We start from the raw sequence: 17633 nt of genomic DNA, 5'->3' as shown, positions 1-17633 counted from the left end.
TCTAATTTGTATCATGTCTTCTGGACCAAAGACATCTACGTTAAAAGTAGGTGAAAGCTTTAGATTCCAGGAAGAGAATAGCATAGCAGAGCTGTCTTATCTGCCATCCACAGGCGTATCCGTGGAAACATACACACATGTATTTGCACACATGTTCGAGGATGCCAAACAGAGTTTTTGTTACTCTTAGAAATTCTCAAAGTGTACCTGCCAAGGTAGTAAGTTCAGTATCGTTTTAGTGCTACTAAACTTTGTGGCATTCTCATGGCTTCCAAACAGACGTCCAGGCTCTGAAACAGAGGCTCTGAAACACTGTCATGACATAGAACTTTAAGGAGAGGAGATTAACCTGCATATTTGAACTTCAACTTTGTGAGTTGAATCTAGAGCTTTTGTGATTTTTGGAAATAGAGCCATCTTATTTAAATGAAGCCTCTGTCTAAATTTCAGGGTAAAAAGCTTATCATGACCAACTCAAGCCTTGACATTTTGTGCCAGGAACTTGTATCTTAGAATTCAAAGGTTCTAGCGTCCTTTAAATAAAGTCAAACAAATCAGCCATAATATATAGCCCAGTAGTCACTCCGCATAGGTACCTCAGTGAAAGAGATACAGGATCACACAATCGGAGGGCTATTCTAGCACAGTCCTTCAAGAGATGCAGTCCTGGGGCTTACAGCTCTCAGCCGTGCAGCCCCCCGCAGAGGCTGACCTGCTCCCCGCCCCCCCCCCCCCCCCCCCCCCCCCGGGGGCCTCCCCCACCCCCCCCCCCCCCCCCCCCCGGCTCCCAGCTTTCCCAGAGCCCTCGTGTAAACTCCGCCAGCCACGGAGCTGGCAGGTGGAGCTGTTAACCAGGCGATGGGGATGGGGGCTCTCTAGGCACGGGGGAGATTAGGAGACTGTCTGGATAAATCCTTCTTGTGAGGGAAGCCTCCTATTAATGGGAATTGAACCCATAATTATCACACTGGAAATACGCTGCTTCTTCAGTCTGTGGACTTTCCTTCTGTGGCCTTATTACAGCCAATTCACAGAAGGTCCTGGCAGGTCCTGAGTTATGTGCTGTACTTGGGCCAGTGTGACCGTTTCTTTTAAACACTGACCCGGAGCTTCTCGAAGATCCCTCTGGAGACAATCATCATCTCATTGTAGAATTTTGCTAATTTGCTAAAAAGCTGCATGGGGTTTCTTGCCCTGCAATTAGAAATCCACATTCCATCGATCACACTGATCTCAATCAAGGGTCCATCAGATACTAAGCAGGTCTGTACTGAATGCCCAAGACCAGGGCATTAAACACTAGGCTTAATTACAGATGCTTTTTCTGGATAATTAGTAGACTGATCTACTTCATAATAACCGTGACTATCAGACCTGTCCCCAAAGTATTGCCATTATTAACCTCTTCCTGGGCTATTCATCTACCCTTCTATAACTCAAATGTTTCTTAAAGTTTTTTTCCTCTTATTATGAAGTGCTAGTCTAGTACTTACTTTTATGCAATTTTTCTATAACTTACGTTTCTAATTTTGGTTTCTTGCCCAAATGCATATGGTCCCTGCTTCACCAGTTGTCTGAACAACCCAAACCTCGGGGCCCCAAAACAGATATTAATGAGGCTTAACTACCTTTCCTGCAGAGTCCTGACTATCTAAGACTACCTAAGATATCGTTGTGAGATTACATGACGACCGTGAACAAGTTACCCTGGACAAAGCTGATGCACTTACTTTGATCCAGGCCTTCATTTTTCTAGCCCACTTCCAAAAATGCTGGGTCATGTGAAACCTACACTTGACATCTTTATCTTACTGACTTTCCATTGGAGGATTCCTGCTAGTAGATCTGTTTTAAAATACGTATATTGCTGGGTAGCATTTGAAATATTTAACAGTGGGGATGACACGGGCCCTGACCAATCAGAACAGATGCCAGCCCTAACCCCCCAATCAGTGAGGCCAGCAGAACAGTAGCCCTGCAGATGCAATTCCTCCTGTGGCTCAAGGGTAAAGGCGCACTCAGGTCCTAGCATGATATGCTGACTCCCTGTTTGGAGCTGAAACCTCATTTATTTTTCTTCTTGCAACGTTTACTTGATGCATTAGTTGTTGATTCTAAATTTAAAATCCCACCAAAGAGATGATATTGTTCCACTGTAGCAGCTGAATCTCGTTGCTCTTGTTTGGGGCCTGATGCGGCTGAGGGGAAGTTAAACAGGAGGTGTTTGGTGGCTCATGCACCTTGGATCCTGTGCCATATTTCCATGTGATAAATACTGACTTTGTTGTCTCTGTGCGTTATTGCTTGAATGTGTACAGACATTCTTTCTGGTTTTAACCAGGCAGCAGGATCGCTCTAGGCTGTCTTTGGTGGAGCCTGGGTTCTTGCGCTTCGTTATGTTGTCATTGCTTTAACCCAACAGGCTCCTTGGGATCGTGTCCCATCCTGTTCTAATCCCCTCTTCCTCTTGGGCTTCTACAGCCAGAAGAAAGGACAGCAGTGCCTTGGAAGTGACAAGGCATGGCTAGTGGTAGCATGGTGGCAGGGCCCGAGGCTACCGATACACCCGTGCCTGGTGGAGCATTCTCCATACCCGGTTCTCACTGCTGGGCTCTTACCTTCTGAATCTCTCGGTGAGAACCTCAGAAGTGCATCTTTCCTCGGCATCAGAGCACACAGAGAACCAGAGCTGAATCATGTAGTCAAAATATTGTACCTGATTACCTATTTGGTATAAATACCCAGAAATGAGAACTGAAATGTCTAGGTCAAACAGAAACCATTTCAAAGGGTTTTGATTTGTTTGTACCACCAGAGGGCCAAGCAGAAAAATTGTAGAGTACCCAGATCTTCATGGATGAAAGCTGGAGTCTTTGTTAATGGGTATTATATTAAAAATTCTTGTCTCTTCAAGGAAAAGCTGAATCATGTTGTCACAGTCACCGCTTGAGCCTCAAATATCTGTTTTGTAAATGTTTAGATGACATCTTGGCAGCATTGGCAGCACTGTCACTCTGGATTGGGATTTGATCATCTTGGCTACGATTAGTTTGAAGGTTATTTTGACACTTTACTTGGCAAGTTTAAGTACAAACTGCAAGTATGTTTTCAAATCTGTGATTTGACCAGGGAAAACTGGGTTTTTTTCATCTCAAAGTACCATACCCAAGCAATGCAGAGTCGTTATAGGACAATCCCCAAACAAGAAGCACAGATGAGACTGAAATATGAAATAACTAGTTGGCAGAGACATGAAAACTTTCCTGGTCTAGTTCCTTGGTTTATAAGCAAGAAAACTGAGGCCCAAGGAAGTGAAATGACTTGCCTAAAATAACACAGTTAAGTGGCAGATCTGGGTTAGAGTCAAAATCTGCCTGCTCATGTATTGTGCTTTCTATGATGCCATGCCACTCTTCTGGTTTTAGAGTCGGCTAAGCTCACAATCAGATGTTGAAAAGAGGAGGTGTTGGTCCAGAACTGGTCCCTTTATTCTCTTAACTGCTCCTCCCACCAAAATTTGAAATCCTTGAAATATTTTGCTAATTGAGATTTTCATCTTGTGCAAACACAGGGCATTTTTGGAAGTTGGAGAACCAAGCCACCCAAGGTAAACAGAGCTGTAGGCTTTGGACTGGTGTGTAACGAATGTGCTTGGCCCGCATGTTTTGAAGTGTAATTAAAGAAACAATCTAGTTGTAGCCCACTTTGGGGGGGTGTGGTTTTGTGGAGTAACATGTCCTACACTATTCTACCAGAATTGGGAATTTTTCCACGAAGACGTACGGAAATCTGATGTTGAATATGAAAATGGCCCCCAAATGGAATCCTGGAAGGTGAGTCCACCAGATCTGTGTTCCAACTGATACCATGCAGATTAATTCCCTTCCTTTGCAGATCCATTTCTGATCACTGTGTGTGGTTTCCCTCCTCCACTCTCCCTCCCAGGTTACCGCAGGGGCTTCCATACCTAATGACCATCCTAAGTGGGAAAGAGGAATGGAGAATAGTATTTCTGATGCAGCAAGAACATCAGAATACAAAACTGACATCTTAATGAAGGAAAGTTCCATATCCACTAAGAGTTTACTTAGAGACGGTAGAAACTATTCCCAGAAAAATGTGTCCTGGGTCAATTCTAGTTTCTCTGGCGTTAGTTCCTTAGAAGGTGAAATCAACAAAGGACCTAAAATCTCAGGGCTGCCGTACCCTGTATGTGACACTGAGAATCAGAAGATGAATTATGGGAAGACAAAGGGGGTGATCCAGCAAGGACAAGAAAATACAGATAAGTGTCACCTTCCCTCTCCCACTAGATCAACCGAATCGACTATTCGTGATGTCAAAACTCAAGACCAAGAGGTTCCCTTGACAGAGTTTGGTCAAGTTGTCCTAAGACCGAAGGGAGCCAGGCCTGCTAACGTGACGCCTGAGGAGGATGGAGAGTCAACGGCAGGCTCTCCCACCGAGGAGAGTGCAACCACCGACAGCATTGCCTTCATGATCACCAAAACCGCGGTCCAAGTTCTCTCCAGCGGGGAGGTCCGCGACATAGTGAGCAAACAGGGGCAAGATGTACAGACGGTCAACATTGACGCCAAAAAAGAGACAACTTCCCAGCAAGAAGGTACTGACAGTGAAGAGCCGGTCGTGTGCCTGGACAAGAAACCCGTGATCATCATTTTTGATGAACCCATGGACATCCGGTCCGCATACAAGAGACTTTCAACCATATTTGAGGAATGCGACGAGGAACTGGAGAGAATGATGACAGAGGAGAAGATAGAGGAAGAGGAGGAGAATGGAGATACTGTGGTCCAGAGTAACATCTCCCAAAAGCTTCCTAAGGAGGGGGCCTCGGGCAACCTCGGAGCAGGGCGGGAGGCTGAGAGTAAATTCCAGCTGCACTTCCTTTCAGCGGAGACCGGAATGTCAGGAGGACAGGAAGTGACTAAAACCGAGCAGAGCAAGTTCAACCCAGCCGATTCTCCAAGTTCAGAAAGCCAGGGCGACACGACCGATGACCAGTTTGAAAGCCCCAAGAAAAAGTTCAAATTCAAATTCCCGAAAAAGCAGCTCGCCGCTCTCACGCAAGCCATTCGCACGGGAACCAAGACGGGGAAGAAGACGTTGCAGGTGGTGGTCTATGAAGAGGAGGAAGAGGACGGCACTTTGAAGCAGCACAGAGAAGCCAAGCGCTTCGAGATCAGCGGGTCTCGATCCGAAGACACCCCGAAAAGTATGCTCAGGAGACTAGAGCAGCCCAGTCTGGAGAGCACAGCTCCGATTTCGAGAACTGATGAAATCAGAAAAAATACCTACAGAACGTTGGACAGCCTGGAGCAGACCATCAAACAGCTGGAAAATACGATCAGTGAGATGAGTCCCAAAGCCCTAGTTGATACCTCGTGTTCTTCCAACAGAGAGTCTGTTGCAAGCTCATCCCACGTGGCCCAGGAGGCCTGTCCCCAGTCCTTGCTAGTCCTGGATGAAGCTCCCACTGCCCTAGAGCCCCCCTCGTCTGTACCTTCAGCTTCACGTAAGGTATCTTGGTCTGACGGAAAATGAAAAGAGCCAGCTGCTTTCTTAAATCTGTCATAATCACCATTAGCGAAAGGTGTCTTGTGATTTACTTGCTTCCTTTCAGGTGGCTCGTTTCGTTTGGTTTCGTTGTCTGTTCGCAATGATCCTTCCTCTCACACTTTCTCCCTCGCCTTCAGAACAACAACAACTAGGTGTCTAACAGCTAATTGATTCTGTTTTTACCTCTGTTGCTGACTGGTGTTGGGAAAACCGCAAAGGATGCTGGGTCAGCCATTTGCCGTTGGAGTGATTGCTCTGATACTCACATTAAAATCCGTTTGATCAGTAGTGGAGCAGTGTTATTCTGTTTGATTCTTCAAATTAACCCCAGTGGTGTCTCCTGATGTCCGTCTCCTAGATCTGTCCTGCATGTAGGGCTGTGGCTTCTCACATTGAGCTTTTCTACGCACAGTGGGGCGGCCTCGGGGGTAAGCCGCTCACACGCGTCCTTTCTCTCCCCCCCTTGCTGCTTCTCCCCACAGGGCCCCACGGGAACCCCTCAGACGAGCAGGATGCCGATCCCCATGAGTTCCAAGAACAGACCCGGAAGCCTGGACAAACCTGGCAAGCAGTCCAAACTGCAGGATCCCCGCCAATATCGTCAGGTAGTTTTACCTTAAACCCAATATTGGATGGACACTCTTGCGCTTAAGAAGCAAGTCACTGACTTAGTTTATACCAAATATTGCATTTTTCTTTGTAAGATACGGTTTACGTACACGTCCTGGATCTGGGGGCATGAAGAGAGTCTAAAAGCCTCTGTTGAATTTCTCACCACTCTTTTGCATGCTCGCAATGAAACAGCTTTTACTTTGTGACTCCAAAGTTGACCTGTTAACACAAGGTGGCGGGCCAGGTGGCTTTCCTTGGGGGAGTGTAGTGGTTCATCAGAACACCTTGGGAAACCGAGACAGACAAAGCTGCCCTGAAAGTCACCAGCACTAACGTGTACGTGGACGGCATCGCACTAGAGGCCCATTAACACTCCGTCACGATGCCTCAGCCCCGCCCCAGTAACAGCCCTCACGCAACCCTCACGTCTCCACCCAGCACCCGGAGACGGTAGTAGAATGATGTGCCTGTTCTCACAAACACTCTTCTTCCTTCTTCCCTGTTCTGTACACCCTCTGCTCTGCACTTTGGGGGTTTCTCCCAGGTCCAGTACAGCACGACAAGACTTAGCTCAGGCCTTGAACTGGTTTGGTTTGGTGTCTTTGATTTAATGACTCTCAGAAGGGCTGTGTTGCCAGACCCTGTGGATTGATGGTGTTACCAGCTTTCTGACAAACTGTCTCCTGCCATCTTTATTTGCAGGCTAATGGAAGTGCTAAGAAAGCTGGTGGGGACTGTAAGCCTACTTTCCCCTCCTTACCTGCTTCTAAGATTCCAGCCCTTTCTCCCAGCTCTGGGAAAAGCAGTTCTCTGCCTTCTTCTAGTGGTGACAGCTCTAACTTCCCTAATCCACCTGCTACTAAACCATCGGTTCCTTCTAACCCTCTCAGCCCCCAAACAGGACGATCTGCTCCCTCTGCCTCCCTCATCCCCTCTGTCTCTAATGGCTCCTTGAAGTTTCAGAGCCCCGCTCATACAGGTAAAGGTCACCATCTCTCATTCTCACTGCAGACTCAGAATGGCCGAGCAGCCCCTCCTTCCTTCTCCTCCTCCCTGCCCCCCCCTGCCTCCCCAGCTTCACTGAATCAAGGTGCCAAGAGCATCAGGACCATCCATACTCCTAGCCTCACCAGCTACAAGGCACAGAGCGGAAGTTCAAGCAAAGCCACCCAGTCCACAGCAAAGGAAACCTCTTAAAGGCCAAATCCTATTAGGCACGAGTCGGAGTTGCATTTAAGAAAAAAAAAATTTTTAACAGTCTTCGACGAGTGTTTTCACAAGAGAATGTAACATATCGCTGTACTGTTTGAGGTTTAATGCTAAGTGTGTGCTAAATACTGGATTAATAGATTTCAGTAAAGCTTGTTTGTTTTTTTACTTTGTCGCTGTTATAATTACATAGTGTTTACTGTCTCTATTCAATACCTGTTAAATGAAGTAAGCATGTGTTACCAAAAGAGAGTATGGCAGGAGAGAAGGGTGTGGTGAGACAAGAAAAAAATGTATGAAGCATGTAAAACATGTATGATTCCAGAATTTTAGTATGTTTTGTATAAAAATATTTTTCATTACGGAGACTAGACGTGAACAGAGAAATACACAAGTGTGACTATACAAATTGTAAAACAGATACTATAATATTTCCTTTTATTTTAGTGTTATTTAGCTTTATTACAGATTTCTATTTTTGTCAAAACTTCATGGTTCCTTTCGAGATCTTTTTTGCCAAAACATTTTGATACTGTAGCATTGTACATTTGAAAGTAGCGTGCTAGACAATAAGCCAATGAACTTCTACACAAGCCAACACAGAGGCACATGTAGAAGGCAATGATCAACCCTACTGCACTGCCATGAAAATTATGTATAATAATTTGCCGGCCCAAGCAAGCTAGTTTTGTTCTGTTTCTTTCTTTTTTCTCTTTTCTAACATATTGGGATTCTCTAGTTGTTTTCTTTGCAGTATCTAAATCCTTCCTTTGTTTTCTGAGACCTGGTAACCCACACTATTGCATTGTGGATTTTAGAATGTACACTTCTGTACGGTTCTGTAAACTGATCAATTTTTGTAAATATATAAATAGACACCAAAAATACTGTATGTGACAGCACATAGAGTAGTTTTCCCACACCAAAGTTAATTTTTATGCATGCTTTAAAAATATATCTTGGGATGGGCAGAAATGGAACTTCCTGGACATTTTTAAAAAGCAACAAGTTTGCACAGCTAGAGTGTTTTTGTAAATAAATGTATTTGTATAACACAGTTATGTAATATACAGAACTATAAGCAGAGACTTTGCAAAACTAAATAAAGGGCTGCATGCTTATTATTTTTTGTACCTTGTCCCTATAACTACTTCCTAGTCAAAGAGCGCAACCGTTACCAAGTTAAAAGGTTTTGGCTTTGAGGGCATGGTAAGTAAACATGTAACCAGATGCAAACTGCTTTTCTGAAAGTTGTGCTTTTCTTTTTTTCTTTTTAACATCTCTATTGGAGTATAATTGCTTTACAGTGGTGTGTTAGTTTCTGCTTTATAACAAAGTGAATCAGTTATACATATACATATATTCCCGTATCTCTTCCCTCTTGCGTCTCCCTCCCTCCCACCCTCCCTATCCCACCCCTCTAGATGGTCACAAAGCACCGAGCTGATCTCCCTGTGCTATGCGGCTGCTTCCCACTAGCTAGCTATTTTACGTTTGGTAGTGTAGTGTATATTATGTCCATGAAACTCTCTCACTTTGTCCCAGCTTACCCTTCCCCCTCCCCGTGTCCTCAAGTCCATTCTCTAGTAGGTCTGCATCTTTATTCCTGTCCTTCCCCTAGGTTCTTCATGACCATTTTTTCTTTTTCAGATTCAATATATATATATGTGTTAGCATATGGTATTTGTTTTTCTCTTTCTGACTTACTTCACTCTGTATGGCAGTCTCTAGGTCCATCCACCTCACTACCAATAACTCAGTTTCATTCCTTTTTATGGCTGAGTAATATTCCATTGTATATATGTGCCACATCTTCTTTATCCATTCATCTGTTGATGGAAACCCATGCACATATGGTCACCTTATCTTTGATAAAGGAGGCAAGAATATACAGTGGAGAAAAGACAGCCTCTTCAGTAAGTGGTGCTGGGAAAACTGGACACGTACATGTAAAAGAATGAAATTAGAACACTTCCTAACACCATACACAAAAATAAACTCAAAATGGATTAAAGACCTAAATGTAAGGCCAGATACCATCAAACTCTTAGAGGAAAACATAGGCAGAACACTCTATGACATAAATCACAGCAAGATCCTTTTTGACCCACCTCCTAGAGAAATGGAAATAAAAACAAAAATAAACAAATGGGACCTAATGAAACTTAAAAGCTTTTGCACAGCAAGGGAAACCATAAACAAGATGAAAAGACAACCCTCAGAATGGGAGAAAATATTTGCAAACGAAGCAACTGACAAAGGATTAATCTCCAAAATTTACAAGCAGCTCATGCAGCTCAATATCAATAAAACAAACAACCCAATCCAAAAATGGGCAGAAAACCTAAATAGACATTTCTGCAAAGAAGATATGCAGATTGCCAACAAACACATGAAAGAATGCTCACATCATTAATCATTAGAGAAATGCAAATCAAAACTACAATGAGGTATCACCTCACACCGGTCAGAATGGCCATCATCAAAACATCTACAAACAATAAATGCTGGAGAGGGTGTGGAGAAAAGGGAACCCTCTTGCACTGTTGGTGGGAATGTAAACTGATACAGCCACTGTGGAGAATAGTATGGAGGTTCCTTAGAAAACTAAATACAGGGGCTTCCCTGGTGGCGCAGTGGTTGAGAATCTGCCTGCCAATGCAGGGGACACGGGTTCGAGCCCTGGTCTGGGAAGATCCCACGTGCCGCAGAGCAACTGGGCCCGTGAGCCACAACTACTGAGCCTGCGCGTCTGGAGCCTGTGCTCCCAACAAGAGAGGCCCGCGCACCGCGATTAAGAGTGGCCCCCGCTTGCCGCAACTAGAGAAAGCCCTTACACAGAAACGAAGACCCAACACAGCCAAAAATTAATTGATTTAAAAAAAAAAAAACTAAATATAGAACTACCATACGACCCAGCAGTCCCACTACTGGGCATATACCCTGAGAAAACCATAATTCAAAAAGAGTCATGTACCAAAATGTTCATTGCAGCTCTATTTACAATTGCCAGGACATGGAAGCAACCTAAGCTCTGCTTTTCTGAAAGCTCTGGGATGATGCCTGGTGAGTTCCTGATAAATTCATTGCAAGTATGGTGCCTTCCCATGTAACTTGCTGACCCTCTTCTCCATGGCTGACAGCAAGCAAACCAGATACAGTTTCCACCACCCTCATTTACCAGACAGGCTCTTATTACTTTCTTTTTTAAATTTCCAGTATTAGTAAAGTAGAAATAAATGCCTTTATCACTGGGTTTTCTTGTTTTTTTGAGTTCTCAATTTTAAAAAATATTGTTGGTCTAGAGGGAAATACGCTAGCTAACATTACACCATATGTATTCATTTTAAAAATCAGGAGAAGAGCTAGTGAAAATAATATCAAGATTATGAACTGACTGTAAGAAATCTCAGGAACCTGCTTATCATGATTTTTTGCCCCCTCCCAATATTTAACTTGACTTCATGTAAAGTACAAATATTACTATTACTTTAGCACCTGATTTTTTAAATTTATTTAGTTTATTTTTTGGCTGCATTGGGTCTTTGTTGCTGCAATGTGGGCTTTCTCTAGTTGCGGCGAGCAGGGGCTACTCTTCATTGCGGTGCGCGGACTTTTCATTGCAGTGGCTTCTCTTTGTTTCAGAGCATGGGCTCTAGGCACTCAGGCTCAGTAGTTGTGGCACACGGGCTTTAGAGCGCAGGCTCAGTAGTTGTGATGCACGGGCTTAGTTGCTCCATGGCATGTGGGATCTTCCCGGACCAGGGCTTGAACCCTTGTCCCCTGCACTGGCAGGTGGATTCTTAACCACTGCGCCACCAGGGAAGCCCAGCACCTGATTGTTAATGTTCTCAAACTTCAGGTTTACTGAGCTGGGATGCCTTCACTAGTAATATGTTAGTATGTCTCTACTCATTATATTAATTGTAATCACATATTTCAGGGCACACTCAGGAAAGTCATTATCTTTTTTGCCCCCCTTTTTGTCCAGTTTTATTGTGATATAATTGACATATAGTGCTGTATAAGTTTAAGGTGTACAGTGTAATGATCTGACTTACATACATCATGAAATGATGAGAACAAGTTTAGTGTCCAGAAAAGACATACAGATGGCCAATAGGCACATGAAAAGATGCTCAACATCACTAAAAGAGGAATGCAAATCAAAACTACAATGATGTACCACCTCACACCAGTCAGAATGGCCACCATGAAAAAGTCTACAAGTAACAAATGCTGGAGGGGGTGTGGAAAAAAGGGAACTCTATTACACTGTTGTTGGGAATGTAAATTGGTAGAGCCACTACGGAAAACAGTATGGAGGTTCCTCAAAAAACTAAAAATAGAGTTGCCATATGATCCAGCAGTCCCACTCCTGGGCATATACCCAGACAAAACTATAATCTGAAAAGATACGTGCACCCCTATATTCATAGCAACACTATTTACAATAGCCAAGACATCGAAACAACCTAAATGTCCGTCGACAGGTGAATGACAAAGAAAATGTGGTACATACGTACCATGGAGTATTACTCAGCCATCAGAAAAGGATGAAATGATGCCATTTGCAGCAACATGGATGGACCTAGAGATTATCATACTAAGTGAAGTAAGTCAGAAAGAGAAAAACAAATACCTGATGATATCACTTATATGTGTCATCTAAATATGACAAACCAACGTATCTATGAAACAAAAACAGACTCACAGACATAGAGAACAGATTTGTGGTTGCCAAGGGGGAGGGCAGGATTGGGAGTTTGGGATTAGTAGAGGCCAACTATTATACGTAGTATGGATAAACAACAAGGTCCTGCTGTATAGCACAGGGAACTATATTCAATATCCTATGACAAACCATAGTGGAAAAGAATATATATATGTATGTATAACTGAGTCACTTTGCTGTACAGAAGAAATTAACACAACATTGTAAATCAACTATACTTCAATAAAATTTTTAAAAAATTTTAAAAATCAGTTTAGTGAAAATCCATCGTCTCATATAGACACAAAATTAAAGCAATAGGAAGCCATTATCTTACACTTTTTAGGTATAAAAGGTTCCAACATTTCAATCATGTCCCATAATATCAACTATATTATATAAATTATAACGTATATATTACAATGTATACATAAAATATAATACAGCTAAAATATATACACAAGCTAGCTGTTCATGTCAGTTTATTTGCTCCTGTGTGTGGACAAGCTGAGAATTCTTTGTGAGCAGCTATACAAAGTTTTCAGTTGACCTTCAGACTTACCAGAGCTCTGGCCAGGATGATGGTCAGTTTCAGCCAGTGTAATAAAGACTGGAGCATGTTCGCCAGGTAAGGAAAAGCTCAGCATGTCTCCAGCATTACCTTGCCCAAGACCCGGCCAAGCGCTGCCTGCCTCCAACACCACACACAAAAGTAAACTCCAAATGGATTAGAGACCTAAATGTAAGACCGGACGCTATAAAACTCTTAGAGGAAAACATAGGCAAAACACTCTTTGACATAAATCACAGCAAGATCTTTTTTGACCCACCTCCTAGAGTAATGAAAATAAAAACAAAAACAAATGGGACCTAATGAAACTTAAAAGCTTTTGCACAGCAAGGGAAACCATAAACAAGACAAAAAGACAACCCTCAGAATGGGAGAAAATATTTGCAAATGAAGCAATGGACAAAGAATTAATCTCCAAAATATACAAACAGCTCATGCAGCTCAATATCAAAAAAACAACCCAATCAAAAAATGGGTGGAAGACCTACATAGACATTTCTCCAAAGAAGACATACAGATGACCAACAAACACATGAAAGGATATTCAACATCACTAATCATTAGAGAGATGCAAATCAAAACCACAATGAGGTAACACCTCACACCAGTCAGAGTGGCCACCATCAAAAAATCTACAAACAATAAATGCTGGAGAGGGTGTGGAGAAAAGGGAACCCTCTTGCACTGTTGGTGGGAATGTAAATTGATACAGTCACTATGGAGAACAGTATGGAGGTTCCTTAAAAAACTAAGAACTACCATGAGACCCAGCAATCCCACTACTGGGCATATACCCTGAGAAAACCATAATTCAAAAAGACCCCAATGTTCATTGCAGCTCTATTTACAATAGTCAGGACGTGGAAGTAACCTAAATGTCCATCAACAGAGGAATGGATAAAGAAGATGTGGTACCTATATACAATGGAATATTACTCAGCCAGAAAAAGGAACAAAATTGGGTCATTTGTAGAGACGTGGATGGACCTAGAGACTGTCATACAGAGTTAAGTGAGTCAGAAAGAGAAAAATATATATTAACGCATATATGTGGAGTCTAAGAAAAATGGTATAGATGATCTTATTTGCAAAGCAGAAAAAGAGACACAGACGTAGAGAACAAACGTATGGCTATCAAGGGGGAAGGGTGGGGTGGATGAACTGGGAGATGGGGACTGATATATATACACTATTGATACTATGTATAAAATAGATAACTAATGATAACCTACTGTAGAGCACAGGGAACTCTACTCAATGCTCTGTGGTGACCTAAACGGGAAGGAAATCCAAAAACGAGGGGATATATGTATAGGTATAGCTGGTTCACTTTGCTGTACAGTAGAAACTAATACAACATTGTAAAGCAACTATACTGCAATAAACATTTAAAAAATAAATTGGGTGATGTTAGATTGGGTGAGCTCCTGGATTTTCAGATTTTATTCAACCACCATTAATGGACTCTTGCTACATATTATTTTAAGCTCGTCATTCAACCAACAGATGGTTGCACCTGAAAAAAGATTCTTAGAAATAAACCATGGGGCTTCTCAGATTCATTCACCAATCAATCCATCAACCAGTGCCCCTTACTGGCTGTGCAACCTTGGACTTGTCTTGGTTTCCTCATCTATTAATAGAAAATAGTATTGGAGCCTCCCTCACAGGATTGTTGAGAAGATTAAATGTGACGTAGTACAGAAAACTCTTAAGACAGAACCTGACATCTAGCATACTCAATAAAGGTTAGTTAGGGTGGTTGCTGTCCTTGTCACTGCTGCAATTATGACTGGACACTGTCCCTGCCCTTAAAAGGCTTCTGGTCTGGCGGAGGAGGGGGTGGCACAAACACGGACACCCAGGGAGTAAGACAAGTCGAACTGTGGCCGGAAGAATCCAGGAGAGCGATCATGTCATTGGCAGTGAGGGCATTTGGCCCTCGCAGGTACAATACAGAACTTTTAATAGTGTCACAGCACTAAAGAGGCTGCTTTTATTTTAATGCTGCTTGGGACTGAATTCTTTCCAACGTAAACAAATATGTACACAGACTAGGAACCAAGCCAAGACCCTGAAATTGTGGTTACAGAAAAGGGGTCCTTTGGTGAGATCTATTTTCCATTTTCAGGCATGGGAGAAGGTGCCCTCAAATCACCCCACCCAGATGCCTTGGGTGGTGAGAGGTGCTGGTGGCCATCCCTGAGCTAAGTCCCATGAGAAAAAGTGGACACATCCACTGGGGACCGAGAGCAGGTTTGGCCATGCCCCTCCTCCAGCCAGATTCATGGCAAACCCAGACCACCTCCACCAGCCACCTTGTAATTAGAACTAACTTCCCTCTCCATGGTTCTGTAAATGCAAACGCATTTGAGAGCAACCAGGAAGCTTTTCTGGAGGGAGTCAAGGAATCAAAACGGCTTCAACTCCAAATTCAAAAGTTAATTTTGCAGAAGTAACCAGGTGACATCATCCAGGGAAACACACCACTGACCACAGGCAACCACGCACTCTGTGATCTCTGCTTCTGACGGGAGGCTGTCCAAAAGCAAGAAAGTGATCACAAGAGCGCTTCTGAGGAGAGAATCCCAGACTCTCCCAGGGCTCCTGGCCCTCCAGCTCCAGAGCCAAGCTCACCCTGAAGGCAGGAAGTTCAAGTTATACTCCGCACACCCCACCAAGAAGGCGGGGGGGAGTTTACAGTGCAGACCTTAGATTCACACAAAATGCTTTATTTGTTTAATGGCCTTGAATACATGTCCTCATGTCTGTGGACACATCAACAATAACGGCCATCTGTCGCCTATCATCATGGGCCGCGTTGTGGGCTAAAGTATTCTGCATATATTGCCTTTTAATCCTCACGAAAGCCCTGTGAGAAAGTTCCCGCCGTTATCCTCCCCGTCGCGCTGCGGAACACACAGGCTGGGTAAAAGATGTAAAGTGCAGGACGGCCGTCTGGGATGAGGCTTGACCATTTTGCTCAGAGTGGACGGAATGAACCAAACGAATGAGCTTCATTCAGAAAGTCGTCCGTTTAGGGATTATTGGATGGCAAATTTTGGCTGCCTCACCTTCAAAAGAAGGGGTAGGCAGGAAGGCGCTCAGCTCAGGGGACTAATAGTCCCATCCTGCATCCTTGGAAGGCAGGTGAAGCTGGGTCGGTAACTCAGATGGTGACTCCTTTCTCCCTGAGCCCCAGGAAGGGCAAGGGGCAAAGCGCAGAAATCCAGCCCCCTGACACGAAAGGCCCCGCCCTTCCCGACCAGGCCACGCCCCCTGTTTCCCAAGCTCTGCCCAACCCCTGCGGCTGCTCCCTCTAGGCCACGCCTCTCCCGCAGCCCTCGATCCTCCTGGTACCTGGTTGAACTGCCCCTTCTCCAGCCCTGAGGGTAAGAGGCTCCCAAGTGGCCCCTAAAAGACGTTTCTCAGGGATTTGTTTCCTGAGGCTTCCCAGGCACAGACGTGAGTGGGCAGTTCAGTCCCTCAGTGAGAGCCTTTGAAATGCGAGGACGAGGGTCTCAATCCTATCAGATCCTAAGCTTGCTTTTAAATTACAGATGTTTTGCACGAGATAAAATGCTTGATGGCATATCGTACCTACTCTCCTACTGTCCAAAGCAAAACGTAATATAATGCCCTAACTAACGGTAATATAAGGAAGCCGTCACACGCCCGCATGGATAAGCAGAATTCAGCAACCAATGTTTTGCTGCATTTGGAGACAAACCCCATGTTTGCTGATATGACTTTTCCAAAATAGTGAACGACTCTGTTTAAAGTTTCAAAGAAAGCAAAGTACGATTCTTCCTCATATTACACATTCCTGGAAACGTTACTGCCTATTTTAAGAATGCAAAAAAAAAAAAAAAGCTTCTTATTTGTAAAACAGAACTGACCTCTAGACTCAGATCATTATAAACAGGTTTTTTGCTACGTAAACGTCCAGTGGGACATCACACGGTCCTGCTGGAGGGGGGGACAGTTCTTCCTCAGCAGCTGACTGTAGGACATCGAGTATCCCTGGCCTGCCTCCATGAAATGCCAGTTTCGCCTCCATCACTGTGACAAGTGAAAAAAAAAAAAAAAAACCTCTCACAAATACCCCAAATTTCCTCTAAAGGGCACTGCTGCTTTGGCTGAGAACCACTGGCACAGAATAAGGAACAGACTCCACTACTGAAAAAGGCAGGGCAAACCCCAAAGGCACAAGCATCCAGCAGTGAGGCTCCAGCCCGACACACCTCTCCCACAAAGTAACAGCACTTAGGGGCCACGCGCAGAGCTCGGGTCCACTTGAATGTCCTTCTGCCTTTTCTGGACCTTTCCCATGATGCTTCTACCCATATTAGCATTTATGCTCTTTCATTCATGCCTGGAAGAACAAGTGATTAACAACAAAAGAGACCCAAACTGAAAGCAACCGTAAGGAGGAGAGGGATAGGAAATCTCAGGAAGGTGGGTGGGAACGGATTTTTCTTTTCTAAGTGCTGAGCCTCTGGGTTTCGCAATGGGCTCTGTCATTTAGAATGAGGGCCCTACCCTGCTACAGATACTATCTCCTCTCTGATTCAATGTGAAAAGATGGGGAACCAGGTGGTGGCCCGTGGACTACACCCCAGCAGCCCAGTCTTGCATTTGGGATAACTCTGACTCATGTTCCAGGTTCTCAAACATGGCTGCAACCTGGGATCACATGGAAGACTTTAAAAATACCAAGGCCAGGACTTCCCTGGTGGCGCAGTGGTTAGGAATCCGCCTGCCAATGCGGGGGACACGGGTTCGAGCCCTGGTCCGGGAAGATCCCACATGCCGCGGAGCAACTAAGCCCGTGAGCCACAACTACTGAGCCTGCGCTCTAGAGCCCACGAGCCACAACTACTGAGCCCACGTGCCTAGAGCCTGTGCTCTGCAACAAAGAGAAGCCACCTCAATGAGAAGCCCACA

General features: G+C 44.2%; 1 protein-coding gene across 18 annotated transcripts in view; it reads left to right on the top strand.

Annotated features, from left to right (window-relative positions):
- KIAA1217 (KIAA1217 ortholog) overlaps positions 1–8703 on the top strand; it is a 774831-nt gene extending 766128 nt beyond the window's left edge. For 3 of the 18 annotated variants that reach the window (XM_029236751.1, XM_029236746.1, XM_029236749.1), the window contains 5 exons: positions 3572–3607; positions 3756–3833; positions 3946–5541; positions 6063–6185; positions 6895–8701. In XM_029236751.1, coding sequence (XP_029092584.1) covers positions 3572–3607; positions 3756–3833; positions 3946–5541; positions 6063–6185; positions 6895–7389 — 2328 coding nt within the window. In that variant the 3' untranslated portion in view covers positions 7390–8701. Of the gene's footprint in view, positions 1–3571; positions 3608–3755; positions 3834–3945; positions 5542–6062; positions 6399–6894 lie in introns of those variants that run through there. The other 15 variants (XM_029236745.1, XM_029236744.1, XM_029236755.1 and 12 more) reach the window with 11 other exon arrangements.
- The last annotated feature ends 8930 nt before the right edge of the window (positions 8704–17633 follow it).

Source organism: Monodon monoceros, unplaced genomic scaffold (genome assembly GCF_005190385.1).
Source record: "Monodon monoceros isolate NGI ecotype Baffin Bay Population unplaced genomic scaffold, NGI_Narwhal_1 Super_Scaffold_21, whole genome shotgun sequence".
NCBI lineage: Eukaryota > Metazoa > Chordata > Mammalia > Artiodactyla > Monodontidae > Monodon > Monodon monoceros.
Note: the sequence above shows the minus strand (reverse complement) of the source record. Positions and strands in the feature narration are given on the sequence as shown.